Source organism: Mizuhopecten yessoensis, unplaced genomic scaffold (assembly GCF_002113885.1).
Source record: "Mizuhopecten yessoensis strain PY_sf001 unplaced genomic scaffold, ASM211388v2 scaffold10251, whole genome shotgun sequence".
Taxonomy (NCBI): domain Eukaryota; kingdom Metazoa; phylum Mollusca; class Bivalvia; order Pectinida; family Pectinidae; genus Mizuhopecten; species Mizuhopecten yessoensis.
In genome coordinates this window covers 388,395-405,010 of record NW_018408453.1, presented here as the reverse complement: position 1 = coordinate 405,010, position 16,616 = coordinate 388,395, and the positions used below count along the sequence as shown (strand labels likewise).

Here is a 16,616-nt window from a genome sequence, read left to right as displayed (position 1 = left end):
AAATATAACAAACACTCGTCAACGGCATAACAGAAAAACGACAGACCCTGATAGACAACACCACATAAAATATAACAAACACTTGTCAATGGCATAACAAAAAAACGACAGACCCTGTTAGACAACACCTCATTAAATATAACAAACACTCGTCAACGGCATAACAGAAAAACGACAGACCTTGTTAGACAACACCTCATTACATACATGTATAACAAACACTCGTCAACGGGATAACAGAAAAACAACAGACCCTAATAGACAACACCACATAAAATATAACAAATACTCGCAGAAAACAGAAATAATCAGACCCTGTTAGATAACACTACAGAAAATTAGACAAAACTTGTAAGACATCATCACAAGAACCGGATTACCATATCAGACAGTACCATGTTAATAAGACAAATCCCGTTGGGCGGCATCACAGAAAGCTACCCCAACCATTTCTGATAGCATCACAAAAATAAAACAAACCCCGTCAGAGAGCACCACAAAAATAAGAATAACCCTATCAAACGGCACCCAGAAAATAAGACAAAACCCGTCAGATGGCACCACAGACAAAAGACCAACCCCGTAAGATGGCACCACACAAAAATGACAAATCTGTCCGATGACACCGCAGAAGATATGATAAACCCTTTTAGAGGACATTAATAACGTCAACTGCATATTGACATACACTCTCGGCTCAGTACCTCTCTGGTAGTGTATCATAAAAGTAATCTGACCTGTCGACACAAAAATAACAGAACATGACATGTCCTTCACAAATAAAGTGTCTAGTATTCCTGCTCGAAAGAAAATGGTCATTTCACTGTTCGTGTGATTATATAGCAGTGGAACTCACAACATGAAACGAAAGAAAGAGCGACAAATTATTCAAATTAACTTTAACTGATTACCCCACTACAACTTAACACCGTAACGGGTCATCCCGTACTACACAATACAGTATAGTGGTATTTCCTTAAAATATAATGCTATCTAAGTTTGATTAAAAATAAGTGCTTGCGGAAGAAAGCCGACGGCAGACATCTTAATTTGTAAGGAAACATGCATGTACAGGTTTTTGTTGTGGCGTGTTGTGTGATTGTTTTAATTGTATAAACAGAAACTGCTGAATTGGTGTCCATAATACAACATCGAATAACGCAATACATGTGTTACTTAAATCCAAGCATTTCACTTAAGATAATTTTGATGAAATATTAATTTGTCTTTTATAAATTTAATAAGTTGTATTCTATCATATCTAAACACTTAAGTGATAGGACATGCACGTCATCAGCAAGTACATAAACACGCAAACAATAGGAGGTATAACCAAACAAAATACCTCGTAACACCACCAAAAGCATACATATAAAATAAAAACTGAGAAACAAAATGAAGAATAAATAGGTTATTGAATTTATAAATGAACAATTACTACTATGATGTTTAAAATCTAGTGATAGATAAATAGGATAAGTTGGCGTGCGTTACCAGTAATAGATATAAACGAAAACAATCGAGAGATAAAAAGCAAAAATCTAACATGAGAGACTGTTGAAGCGATGGCCGGTTAAAATAAAATTTCTATCAAACTAAGGGTATTTGTGAGACAGCGGGTTCATGTGAATTATTTACATCCGAAGTGGTTTGTGATTCTACAAATAACAGTCGGCCTTACAGGATCATAAACCAAGGCGTCGTATCTTTCATGTTTCTGTCTTTAAGTAGATGACATGATATGTGCGATGATAAAATTGATCCGGATGTGTAACCATCGGAATTACACTGTCACACCTGAATGCTATATAAGCCTACCTGTAGAAACATACAGCTCATCACAGGTGAAACGCCGACAATAAAATCAACACCGATAACAATCACATAAGGTACTAATTCTGTGCTGAATTATTCATGGACATTCCTATTTTTATTGTTTAAAGATGTGAAGTACAAGTTCGAATCAATTATATTATCGCGTGGACAGGCCGCATGTCGAGTAACCTGCCTTAAATGATTTCGACATTAAATATAAGAGCATCTATCTATCCCATGTAAGTGCTAACATATCACGTTAGTTGCTACATCCGTAGTCACACACCACATGTGTCATCACAATACACCTGTAATAACGATGTACACGTGGTCTCTAGGCAACCATCGTACACGTAGGGTTTTAATCTATGTTGGCATATTCCTGCCATTATTTAATGAGATAATTTGGCCACATACATTATGTAATTTTCCCGACTAAGATTAACTGGTTGCAGGAATATGCCATCGTATATATATCAATTATTATGATGGTGTTTTTTTCGCAAACGATGAAGACTTTTATTGTTTGCTTACTAATTTGCACGAAATCTGAGGCACGAACCAAGTAAATTTAATTTTCTAGAGCATTTTCCCCTAGTGTGTTGGAGCTATGGCAAATGGTGCCCTATTATACATTCAGAGTAAAAATGATTATCTGGCAAACTGTAATATTGTTTGACAAAGACTATTACAACGTGAAGTACATCGTATACAGGCTTCAGTGTATTAGATGTAAATAGAACGTCATATACATTTTAAGTAGACAGGACAGAGCAGGTTAACACTCATTATCTATTATTTTACTATAGGCGATACGTTTATTAATGATTTCTTCATTGAATATACGCAAGATCATTATACAAATAATTTAGTAATGGTAATAGTTCATAAATGCAAACCATTTGCTTCTTGATAGAGTGTTTAAAGTAAACCCAATGTTGAGGAAACTACGAATTAGAAAATATAAAAAAAACACTTTGCTAGAACTGTTAAAAAAAGAAAGAATGATTGAGAAACCCTCTTCGAAAAATTAAAAACATTCCTGATTGTTAGGTAAAATATGTAATACTGATAAAACAAAACCTGTTTAAAAGCTGTTAATTTCCTTTTCTCCTTGCAGTGCCTTTTTCCAGGGCCCGATGGGACACATGGGCATGGAATGTATACCTCAATTTCGTCAACCCGTTATGAACTGTAAAGCTCTTACGGACATTTCGAATCGTATATATCCCTCGACCTCGACACAGCAGCGTCCGCCAGCCTTCTACTTCAACCAGGAGGACCTAGATTTCGTTCTGTTTGGATATTACCCGGTCAACACATGTAACGGAACCCCATCACATGCCCTCAGTGGCCTAAAAGTGGGAGAAATAAGTCACGGTAAGTAAACTTATTCACATTGCACCTGGTAAGAATAAGAACAACATATTATTGCAACGATCACTAAATATATAAGGTTGACAGTACATATAATATATAATGCAATAAGGATTGATGTTTTCCCAATAATTTAAAATTTCCCATTGTTATTGGCAAGGCCTGGTCAATTACTAGAACAGCAACTGGGGACATTTGACGTTTCGTGCTGTTTCTCGCACAAAATCGAAATACATATAAAAGCTATCAACCCTTATTCATTTGTTTTTAATTTTAAGACAATGAATACTATCTGGAATAAATACAATATTTATTAAAAAATAAGTGTCGATTAAAGAGCAATGGGACGTTTGAAATAGTGTTTTTTCTAAAAAAAACTATTTTCCGAGCGCGTAGTCACGCAATCGTAACAATAGTTATCAGACTATGTATTCATACACAATAAATATCAGTTGCAGTCATATTCTAATAAATGAATCTCCTCAAAGAACGGATATAGAAATGTATAGAAAAGCCACCCCAAACGAAAAGTTAACCTAGATAGACCGATAAGCATTGCTCACATTAATTCATAAAAATGTTGTTTCGAGGGTATTTTGGAGATGGTTTCCTGATTTTTTTTGTTTTTTTTCATATTCTTGCATTGTTCATATGACTGCTACGGTAGTATTTATTACATTGCTTAGTCGGCTTGATAAAAAATAGTGCAGCTTTATTGTAAATGATCGACATCCTTTTTGAAATTGATTGGTTTCTTGTGTAACATTTTATACCAATGTTGCTTTTCCATTGGTGACAGTTAGCATTCTATTGCGATCGATCCATTGTTCTTCCACAATGCTGATTGGTTGACCAAGTAGTCGATTAAATAGCATGGTGAATTATTGTACAGCGAGTAAGGGGCAGCACACTGGTGACAATGTTATACACAATCTAAATGAGCTAATCTCCATTCTTAACCAGTATGGTGTGGAGAGACGATCAGACTAGACTTTACCATCACCGAATTATTTCAACGCTTTGACAATCAAAATGTACTAAACCCTATTTAAAAAATGATTTAAAAGGAATTATTGATTGTTTGGCATCTTCACATTATAGTATTTTCCTTGCATCATTTGATCTGTTGATGATTATTTCCGAGACAAATCGTTTCTTTATATTTCGTAACAATAACAAAACAACATCATTTTATACAACAATATAACTGTTAAATATCATTATGAAATATTAAAATCGATGGGTAGATATAGATTATTTCTTGATTTCCCAAATGAATTAGCACAAAAAAGGTTTTGGTTTTGTATCCATATGGCCTAATGGTTTATTCACGCTAAATGATAAGAAATCAACAGAAACCTCTCAATAACATTATTTATATAATTATTATACAATGCAACATCTTTTTATTATCAAATTTTTCATACTCCTAGATTCTGGATAATTTATGTGCTGTCCTATCTTAAACAAACTATTACTAATATCAAGACACTGTCTTGACTAGTACACCCTTAGGCCCGACATAAAAGGCCTTGGCTTGCTATTGTGAGTGGTTGTAGAGACGGGTTCAGACAGTATGCGAGGTGCAGTTTATTTATAATGTATAAAATCCACATAGCGTTTGTTTAATGTTACCAGGTTTGATGATACCTAATATGATTATTTTTATGGCTAATAAAGATGTGCGTTTACCTGTTTACCTGGTATACCCAGAGGATAATTACTACAAGCTGTTAATCAGATAACACGTGACGCTTAAAACAGTTACTCATATCTTTACAATGTGTTGCCGGATTTTTATAAAATAGACTGTAAATTAATAGTTAACCATCCAGATGAGAAGACAAAGGTAAATTGTCAGTGACCTAGATCTTACCTGCACCTAATGAGCCTATTACATTTGATAGAAGTTGACCCGGGATTTTGAACAATGGAAATGTGACAATGGCAATTTTCATGAGAAGTATTATATTAGCATTCACCTATTACGTTTATTAAAGAGTGCACTTTGCATTGCGTTCTCGAATATTGAAAGACTTACCATGGAAACCGAATTCCAACTTTGAAAAGGTAATCATACAAAACTACACGGTAGGACGATTTACAGATAACAAATGTCATACTCACCATTGAAAATCCATTGGTGTTATGGTAGTTTGCAACGGTCGTTTTATTCATGATTCTTCATAAAAAGTTTAATGGTACTTAATACTTGGCATTTTTTCTTTGAGTGTTTGATTTAGATATGTACAATATTTTTTGCGTAGGCATTGAAAGAATACTATCCCAAAACAACGGTATGGCTTCACCTTTTCCTGTCAGCACCTGGAAACTATCCCGCACTGATCCCCCGCCGCATGACCTTCCTGAAGGTAAGACAAATACAAATACTTGAAACCATAATCATAGCATACATGTATATGATATGCAGATTTATTTCCAAAAGATTTGTTGAATAGCAAAAGCAATTAGAAAATTTGTGCTTTTATTTTTTTTGTATATAGAACAGTTATTCATAAATTAATAGAAATATAAAGGGTTGACTTATTCTGTTTTAGAACTGTGTATTTGTCCCACGACGTTTGCCGGTATCATCCACTACGGTGTATTCTCTCGACGCGATATTCTCGTGAAAGGCACGAGATTTGGACCATTCAAGGGCAAGGTCGTAAATACCAGTGAGATAAAATCGTTTGATGACAACAGCTATATGTGGGAGGTACTGATTATATTCCTATTTATATATTCTATTGAAATCAAACAAAGGCCAAGATAAAACTGTAAACAAACGGAAGAAAAACATATGTTATGAAATTAAATTGATTTTCTATGTTGCAACAAATAATAATGAGAGAAATACAAGTTTCTTTGTTGTATCAGCTATTTCACTTGAACTCCTACGTGGGAATTATGCATTGATTATGATGGTGGACTGAGTTCAAGCCCGATTCTATTACACTTTTGGTGTGTGGAGACTTCGTTTTCTGACTGAGTTACTGTTATCATCATTCATTTTGAATTTCATTTTCAAAAGTATTTTTATTTTCAGATCTTTAAAGGAGGAAAGCTGAGTCACTTTATAGACGGCCGAGGGGCTACTGGTAACTGGATGTCATACGTCAACTGTGCCCGGCACTCGGCGGAGCAGAACGTGATTGTAGTGCAGGAGAATGACTGTATATACTATGAAGTGTACAAAGACATCCCGATTGGTTCCGAACTGTTAGTATGGTACAGTGACGTGTATATACAGTTTATGGGGATCCCAGTAACAATGAAGGAGTCCATAGAGGTCCAGAAAGCAGCGAACATGGAAAAGGATGGTACGTGTTTGACTTCCTGGAAACTATCATTAGAGTAGCGTAATCGCATTTCGATGATTGAGTTAATCTAGCGATTTTGGTGGTTTTAAATGTTATAAATCTAAGTCTTATATCATCCCGACTAACACTAAATGTATCGTTTATTTTGTTTTGATCAATAAACTTTTTTGGTTAGTTTTTCTAACTACTTATAAAATTTAACTTTACTGCACAAAACTAGCCTGTATTGAATATACTAATTATAAATAGAGATAAATAGCATCAATTATATATTACTGTTATTTCATTAGTTTTGAATGTGACTTTTATTTTTCCCATTAGTTATTTATATTACTTTCACCACTGTACTGTGGATACATGCATGTATCTGTTATATAACAAAGTACATATTTATCTGTTTTATAACGAAGTACATATATATCTGTTTTATAACAAAGTACATATGTATCTGTTTTATAACAAAGTATATATGTAGCTGTTTTATAACGAAATACATATGTATTTGTTTTATAACAAAGTACATATGTATTTGTTTTATAACGAAGTACATATGTATCTGTTTTATAACAAAGTACATATGTATTTGTTTTATAACGAAGTACATATGTATATGTTTTATAACAAAGTACATATGTATTTGTTTTATAACGAAGTAGGTATGTATCTGTTTTATAACGAAGTACATATGTATCTGTTTTATAACTAAGTACATATGTATTTGTTTTATAACGAAGTACATATCTATCTGTTTAAAAACGAAGTAGGTATGTATCTGTTTTATAACGAAGTTCATATGTATATGTTTTATAACGAAGTACATATGTATTTGTTTTATAACGAAGTACATATGTATCTGTTTTATAACGAAGTACTTATGTATCTGTTTTATAACGAAGTACATATGTATCTGTTTTATAACGAAGTACATATGTATCTGTTTTATATTCAAGTACATAATTATGTATCTGTTTTATAACGATATGAGGCAAGGAAGTTATTCCAACAGTGAAGACAATATGATGTTGTCAAATTTTCTGAGCAATCCACTCTTTATCGAAGACACAGATAAAAACAAATCAATTACATTTCATAAAGACAACAATAGAAAAATAATAAGATATAGCTTAAATTTGAAAACAATAAGACCCTCGGCTAGCATTAGCCGAAGACACAATGACCGCATCGTTAAATATAACGATATATATGGTAATGAACTCAGAACACGTATGACTGTACGTAGACAACAAACTAGAAATGATTCTTTACGAAATCTTCATGTTAACAAACATATTCATGAATGTGCTGGAGATAAATTTGATGTATTACCTTTGTATCAACTATTTTCATCAGACACTATTTTAAGAGAAACGAAAGAAGACCAACTAATCAAAATATTAAAAGTCTTTACAGGCCACAGTATAATTTTACGCTAAATTGTCCACCAATATTGTGTACTTCGTGACGTCACGTTACTATTGTAGTGTGATGACATGTAATTGTGACGTCACGACGTTGTTCTTTTGAATAAACCTGAAGAGCCATGTGAAGGGTGAAAGCAGCTAGTTTTTTAGTCGGTCGTTAATCTTATTTTTTCTATATATATATATATATATAATATATATAACTGTAAAGGCAACACAAATACTAATAGTATTTAACCGTATATATACTTCAGATTTGTTTAAATGTATATCTTTACTGCAATGAGGAAATGTAAAAATGATTTATTTCCATATTGGATAAGCAAGGAAAACTCTGCGTCGCTTCGTGCTATAAACGAATTTTTCTGTTTCATAAATGATTTTGCCGAATACTAATACAGTTTCAGTAAATTCTAGTAACATTTTTTTTATAAATAAAACAATATTGAAAACTGGCCTTGTTCTCAGTATTCACATATCGTTTTGTATGGTTATTTTGTCTTCATTACGGACGATTTGTTTGCTATACTTACCTTGTTTTCATAACTGATTTTTCTTTTTTTTTCTCAATACAGAAATGTATTTTTGTAAGGCTATGCTGTTTTACGTTCTGATATTTCGTTTCTTATGGCTGTTTTGTTTTCATTAATTAAGTGTTTTATAGAGTTAACTTGTTTTCAGTTCTGATATTTCGTTTTGTGAGGTTACCTTGTTTTCAGTACTGAACTTTTATTTTGAAGGGTTACCTTGTTGTCAGTACTGAACATTCGTTTGATACGGTTACCTTGATTTCAGTTCTGATATTTCGTTTTGTAGGGTTGACAAGTTTTCAATACTGAACATTCGTTTTGTAAGGTTACCTGTTTTCAGTTCTGATATTTCGTTTTGTAGGGTTACCTTGTTGTCAGAACTGAACTTTCATTTTGTAGTGTTACCTTGTTGCCAGTACTGAACATTCGTTTTATAGGGTTACCTTGTTTTTAGTACTGAACTTTCATTTTGTAGGGTTACCTTGTTTTCAGAACCGAACGGTTAAATTGTTGACCATACTGAATATTCGTTTTGAAGTGTTACCTTATTGTCAGTACTGCACATTCGTTTTGTAGGGTTACCTTGGTGACAGTACTGAATTTTCGTTTTGAATGGTAAACTTGTTGACAGTACTGAATTTTCGTTTTGTGTAGGGTTACCTTGTTTTCAGGACTGAACATTCGTTTTGTAGGGTAAACTTGTTGACAGTACTTAACATTCGTTTTTGGAGGGTGAATTGTCGATAGTACTGAATTTTCGTTTTGAAGGGTAACCTTGTTGACAGTACTGAATTTTCGTTTTGAAGGGTTACCTTGTTGGCAGTACTGAATTTTCGTTTTGAAGGGTTACCTTGTTGTCAGTACTGAACATTCGTTTTAGAGGGTAAATTGTCGACAGTACTGAATTTACGTTTTTAAGGGTTACCTTCGTTTTGAAGGTTTAACTTGTTGACAGTACTGAATTTTCGTTTGGAAGGGTAACCTTGTTGACAGTACTGAATTTTCGTTTTGAAGGGTTACCTTGTTGACAGTACTGAATTTTCGTTTTTAAGGGTGAACTTGTTGACAGTACTGACTTTTCTTTTTGTAGGGTTACCTTGTTTTCAGGACTGAACATTCGTTTTGTAGGGTAAACTTGTTGACAGTACTGAACATTCGGGTTGGAGGGTGAATTGTCGATAGTACTGAATTTTCGTTTTGAAGGGTAACCTTGTTGTCAGTACTGAATTTCCGTATTGGAGGGTGAATTGTCTTCCTTATTGAATTTTCGTTTTGAAGGGTAAACTTGTTGACAGTACTGAATTTTCGTTTTGAAGGGTTACCTTGTTTTCAGTATTGAATTTTCGTCTTGTTGGGTAAACTTTTTGACAGTACTGGATTTTCGTTTTGAAGGGTTACCTTATTTTTAGTTTTCACATTTGGTTTTGTAGGGTTACCTTCTTTTCAGTACTGACATGTCGTTTTGTAGCGTTACCTTGCTCTTAGTACTGAACATTTCTTGTTGTAAGGTTATTTTGTATGCAGTACCAGCAAAGCGATGTGTAAGGTTATCTAGCTCACAATACTAGTAACTCGTCTGCTGATGTATAAGCAGGCAAAGCCCATGTTAATGTTGTTCGAATTTTGAACAACCAATTGGAACGTTGCCTTATTGTTTACGAGCCTCTAAATTTCGAGTACATTCATGTAAATAAATCATGGGTTTTCTTTGTATAATATCTGTATATATTTCACGCTTACAGTGCTTGCATCAACTTTAATATCACATAGAAAACCAAAGCAGGTTAGGATAAAAAAAATAAAGCACGAGATTAACGCACGTCAGGCCCATAATCCCCACTCTAGCACTCGAAAGCATGACAGCATACTTGGGGTCTATGCATGTATATTCGGAAGTATAAAACAAATTGAAATGCATCGCGTTAACAGTTGTAGGCACGCTGACATGTTTGTAAGGCGGATATCGACGCACTGGCGTCAATTTGTCAGTGTTAGTGTGGAAACTAGGGTCTGTGGAGACATGGCACCAGGCTTTAGGCATCACGTGAAGATTTCGTAAAAACAACTTTTAGCCCTGCTATCTCAAAGTTTTTGAGCCGAGATGCGTTAGATTTAAGGAGATTTTATAGCTATTTTGACAAGCAGGTGATACTAAATTTACACTTTAAAGGCATTGAAATGGTGTATAGCAACAGAGATGGTGACATTTAGTAGCTTAGTCTTCACGTTAGGGCCATGTCACGTGTCTCGAGGAGGTTAATGCTGACTTTGAGCTGTATTAGGTGCAAGGTGTTGTAAATCAGAGCTCCTGTTGCCTGATTGTTATAGCAATTACCCCGCATCACCATGTCCTACTGCACGCTGCCATCTCAATATCATGCCGGTAATCCTCCATTTACCGCACCCATTACGCGCGCATTCCAAGCGCAGGGGAGGTCCAGATCACAGTCGTCTTACGATAGTGTTTGTTTTACGATCATCCGCGGTTCCATAAACCCCCTTCCTGATTTAGTGCCCCCAACACTCAATCTCCTTCCAATTAGAGACGTAGAGAGATGCTTAATGAATAGATTTGTTTGCTGGTCACATTTATGAAGAAGAACGTAAGCGTACTTAGCGAGGGCTTATCTCAGCATAAACCGGAATTACAGTCCACGTTTCCGTGACGCTTGAAGGAAAAGAATACACATCGGTGATAAAACAGAAAAAATCAGATTTAACTCTCCCTATTATAGCCGAGCCTTAAAACTAACTACAAACCCCAATCCCCACAGGACCGGCCAGTTTTTATCTCTGGTAAGAAGTAGGGTTTTATTCCCAGTGTTTTCTTGGCCAGGTCTGAACTGGCTTTGTCAAGACGCTTGCTCCATTAAAGCATTGGGTAATAAAACGCCGCCGCCTTTGACAATGACAGTCATACATTTTCTTTATGTAGCATTGTCATGTTAACTTTAACGTTAGTGTTCCCGTCCTTCTGTATAAACCTGCTTTCTGATGTGATAGGAAAGTAGTTGGTGCATAATGCAATGATAATAGACATGTGACTGCTAGAAGTTTAATTAATGACAATGTTCGTTAATTTGAATGTAAAATGATAAAATCAGAAATCAAATCAAATTTACTCCTGACCAGAAATGCGAGATCTTGCGAATGGTATAGATTGAAAATCTGTTCCCTTTAGAATGAACCTAAGTTCTTACTGATAGAATCAGATAACAGTTACATCAAACCTGCTCCATTGATCCCGAGGAATATTGCTTTGAATCATCATTAATCGTCATTTCTATGTATATATCACTTTTCTTCTTGCATTCTCAGACCATCTTATTTGTTCCTTTTAGCTGCGGAGGGATATCAGTGTGAACGTTGTGGGAAGGTGTTTGCATACAAGTATTATAGAGACAAGCATTTAAAGTACACGAAATGCGTCGACCAGGGCAACCGGAAGTACCCCTGTCATCTGTGTACAAGGTAGGTAACCGGAAATATATCTGCCATATGTGTAATAGGTAGGTAAAAGAATTTACACAAAAACATTGAAATGAGAATTACAGGGACCAACATCCCGATTTCCTTTACGGTGATTATGTTAAATGTTTCCTTATTTTTAAAACGATTGTTTTGTTAGTAAGACACTTTGAAGAGAAGTCGAATTTAAGAAGCATCTCTCTTCAAAGTAAGTTTTTTCACATCAGTTAAAATGTTATTATCGAACAGAACGAATAATGCATTACAATCATTAAGGGATATTCTTGTCACGACTACACCAGGAATCATTACAATCATTAAGGGATATTCTTGTCACGACTACACCAGGAATCATTTCTATTTATATGATACACTTGCTTAATTAATCAAATAACATTGTTATCGTGTTTTACAGGTCCTTTGAGAAGAGAGACCGTTTACGGATCCATATCTTGCACGTCCACGAAAAACATCGTCCACACAAATGTAGTGTTTGTGGTAAAAGTTTCAGTCAGAGTTCCAGTCTAAACAAACATATGAGGGTAGGCTAATCATTTTATTGTTTATAGGATCAACAATAGCCGTATGACGTAAGGGCGTTTATGTCATTTATCTCTTTATTAAAAATGTTTCCATATCATAATATCATATGAATTTAGTTCATACTCCAAGTCAAGTCTTTTTTCTTGCTTTGAGCATAACCTCATAGAATAAACCATTTATGCTATCAGTGTCGAAAGATGTGACGTTAAGGCTTTGCTAGGTTTACATTGAAGATAATAGAAAATGCTGAACTAGGTCAGAGTAAAGCTCTTTTCGCGAATATTCACATACACTACATGCACCCATGCTATGATAACAAATACACTGTACAACTTGGTAGAGTCGAACTATCAGATAAGTCGAATACTTTTATTGGTCACGATGCGTTTCGACCTATCCCAGTTTTGCTGTATAAGGATTGGTTTCGAATACTCACATATACTATTGATATTATGCTAAAAGATATAAGGATCCATTTCCTATTGATACGAGATTTCTAAAAACAAAATCAGAGACAATCGAGACTTGTTCCATTAGACTCACGTGAAAATGAAAACCATTTATGATTAAATATACGCATCAGTGTAGTAGGACGTTTATACCGATCAACGATATACAAATCCGCGTTAATATTATTCCAGCCGCACAATAATTGCAAAAGAAACCATTCGCAAGTTACAATCTTTAATCAAAAGTATTGAAATGATGACAGCTTTTAATCCTTGTCTATTGGTTATGTATATACAGGTACATAGTGGAGAACGCCCGTACAAGTGTGTGTATTGTAGTAAGTCCTTCACTGCCAGCAGCATACTGAGGACACACATAAGGCAACACTCGGGAGAAAGACCCTTCAAGGTAACGCTCCATTAGTGTAATTGTATACAAATATCTGAAATGCTCAAATACAATATATATATTGTGAAGTTGACAGAACTATAATTTACGATTTTTATTATAAAAAAAAAGAAATTTAATTTATGTTGTTACGTACTTGTTGAATTAAAATGTTTAATAAATAACAATTGATTTTATACACAGAAGCACAAATGGTCACATTAATACTTTTTATGAAAAAGATGAGGCCAGTAATGGAAATAAAATTTGAATTAGATTACAATATGATAGTGTTATGGTTTATAAATGAGATTATAGTAAAAGTGGCTCCAATATACTCTTACAACGGATATTCATCGAAACCATCAAATCCGTTTAAAATATTAATTTTGTATTTTACTTTACTTTCAATCTTGACGATCATTCAAGCAAGATTGCATTTTAATGAATATTTTCACACACGATTAACGTGACGATTTCCATGTATTTCTTAATATCCATTTCAGTGTAAGTTTTGTGGAAAGGCATTTGCATCACACGCAGCTCATGATAGTCACGTGAGACGTACGCATGTGAAGGAAAAGTCAAACTCTTGTAAATTATGTAATCTAGAATTCAGCAGTCCCTATGAACTCAAACTCCATACCAAGTCTAAACACGGTAAGGCAATATTACAGGAGTAGAAATAACACGCATGGCCAAAGATGAAAATGGCGTCATTGATATTGCGTTGATTAAGTTAATAAAAATTAACAGACTTTTATATGAAATTATATCAATAGTTCAGTCTTAGATAGGAATATAATGACGACAATAGCACACTGCAATAATTGATAGGGATGAATATTGTTAATAAGATACTCGTCGAAAGAAACAATACATTCTGAGATAATAATAAAAAAATCTCATTCTGAGATACTAGTTGAAACAAAAAACACATTCTGAGATGATAGTCGAAAATAAAAAAAATACATTTTAATAATTTGCGATACATTTTTATTTACAGAAAATCTAATGCCGAACATTTGGAGTGTGCAAGATTCACATCTTCCAGTTTCGGGATCAAGTCTTCATCAGCTTCAAGTTTGATAATCCAGTCTACCGTTTTGAGTTTTTAATATCCTCTCTTTCTCGCCAAGTCTTTGACCAAGAAAACGTTTACTTGTTGGGTTGTACAGACTTGCCTTATTCTGTGGGCAAGTTTTGATCACTTCTGACTGGGGATTTACATTTTGTATGCATGTTCATTTCGTTATAAAAAAATATCAACCTTACCACGATATATCAATCATAACGAGCGAAATATTATAGCGAGATATCATCATGTCACGAAGTTTCATCATATTATAAGATCTCCATTATATCAAAGTTATGAATTATATGTTCGAATCACTCCTTCACAGCATCACAAGATAAACAATATATTTATATAATGTCACACATCTTTCGACACATACTATCTATTCCTTAATGTTAGTATACATAATCTACACACTGCAACCACCAAACATTAGGTTTAACAGTTAACGTCCTATTGCGTGCAAGGAATAACATTATCTATTGAATCGAAAGCAAATAAATCAGTTTTTAATATAATCAAACAAATTCATTTATCAAAATAACAAATGTTTGTAACATTTTGTAAATACTCTTGCCTTGTATCGTTCTTGGTAATCATGGCGTGTTTTGTACACTTTTATACTTCCACTACTATGTACTATGATCAGTGTTCAGGTTATATTAATATAACAATAAATACCAAGTGTTCACATTTCTGTAATCTGATATCTGACACAGTGTCGTTATGTTCATGTTTTAAGATGCATTTTCCGTAAGCGTGTCGGCAGATCAAGTTGGGTGTTATCATAAACGTCGGTATAGAGTTATCGCAGGATCATATTATCGGAACCCTCCAAGTATAAGACCATTTAAGACGTTTCAAGATAGTTTTCCTATTACATGTTATTTCGACATTGCAATATATATATATATTGTTTTGTGATATTTTGCTAGATATATGCCTGATTAAGGTAGTTATAACAATGATAATGGTCTGCATGACCACATTAGACCAAAGGGGAGTAACTCAAGGTGATTTCTATGTAAAATTGTAAAACAAAAAAACGATACATTATGTCTGTCTTTCTGTCTGTCTTATAATCAAACAATAATTTACGCCATTAATAAGGTAATTCGAGTAGGGCACTTTATATCAACGAAAGTTGTCTAAAAACCGAAGAATATTGCTTTCCATAACAACAATGTTAATGTAATGGAGAGCAGCCTTCCAGGTTTGTAACAAAATATTATGATAATGCATCCTCCAATATTGTAATATCGTGTGTACTTACAATTGATATTAATTCATAATAGATAACAATGACACGGTATTGTATGTGTTGATGTTACAATATGTTGATATTGATGAACAATGTTTGTTGTAAAATCTATTTTATTTAAGGCTGTGTTATATATATATTTTGTTGATTATATTTGTGTTTTTGTACATAAACTGTATATCTAATAAAAATATAATAAAATGTACTTCTATGCGTTGTAAATAATTGATTCACCAGACAAGACTACAGTGATGAAGTTTAACCCGAGTCATAAAAAGACGTCACCAGCATCTTGAAGAAATACACTTTTAAAAGTGTTAGCATCAAGACACAAGATACAATATTAACATAGCATCAACACATTTTTTTTTAAAAAAAAAATCGAACTTGAAATCGTTATATAAAGACGAAATTCAGGAACTAAGGAAATATCAAAACAAAATGAAATCCCTAATGATATTGTTCCTTGCACCGTATGTGGTACAATGTACCACCCGTCTTGCCTCTTGACAAATAGGGAGGCGTATGTACGTATGTTAAAATAATATTGAACTTAATTGAGAAATCTTTGATCAGTGAAGACTACTAAATCTCTAAGTCAAGTCTTACAAATTAAATCAGTTTCTTTGATCAAGAACGGTGATAATTAAAGGCCTACTTTTCTTTATAATACCAAATATATATTTACATATTTACATATTATACATATAAATACAAACTCATTAATGAAAAATCACTTAAATGATACTAATGTATATAGGTCACACAAGAGATCTTTGTAAGATCGGTATTCACTTGTAATCTGAGAATATGACTGGCGTGCCTTCATTTAAGTTGAATAGATACATTTCACATTTTGCTTAATTCATTCTCTTTTGTAAATGTTCTTTCAATAAATTGTTATGTGTCAAACTAGAAGCTCGAATTCAAAATCAGCTTAATAATGTTAGTTCCTACTTAATG

The 16,616-nt window shown here is 33.7% G+C and overlaps 1 protein-coding gene across 1 annotated transcript in view; it reads left to right on the top strand.

The window, feature by feature from the left end:
• Positions 1 to 15,775, top strand: part of LOC110459879 (PR domain zinc finger protein 14-like) — a 33,608-nt gene extending 17,833 nt beyond the window's left edge. Inside the window, exons 2-10 of the mRNA XM_021512347.1 lie at positions 2,936 to 3,195; positions 5,460 to 5,564; positions 5,751 to 5,911; positions 6,242 to 6,515; positions 11,808 to 11,937; positions 12,350 to 12,476; positions 13,225 to 13,335; positions 13,821 to 13,974; positions 14,321 to 15,775. Coding sequence (XP_021368022.1) covers positions 2,936 to 3,195; positions 5,460 to 5,564; positions 5,751 to 5,911; positions 6,242 to 6,515; positions 11,808 to 11,937; positions 12,350 to 12,476; positions 13,225 to 13,335; positions 13,821 to 13,974; positions 14,321 to 14,403 — 1,405 coding nt within the window. The 3' untranslated portion in view covers positions 14,404 to 15,775. The remainder of the gene's footprint in view (positions 1 to 2,935; positions 3,196 to 5,459; positions 5,565 to 5,750; positions 5,912 to 6,241; positions 6,516 to 11,807; positions 11,938 to 12,349; positions 12,477 to 13,224; positions 13,336 to 13,820; positions 13,975 to 14,320) is intronic.
• The last annotated feature ends 841 nt before the right edge of the window (positions 15,776 to 16,616 follow it).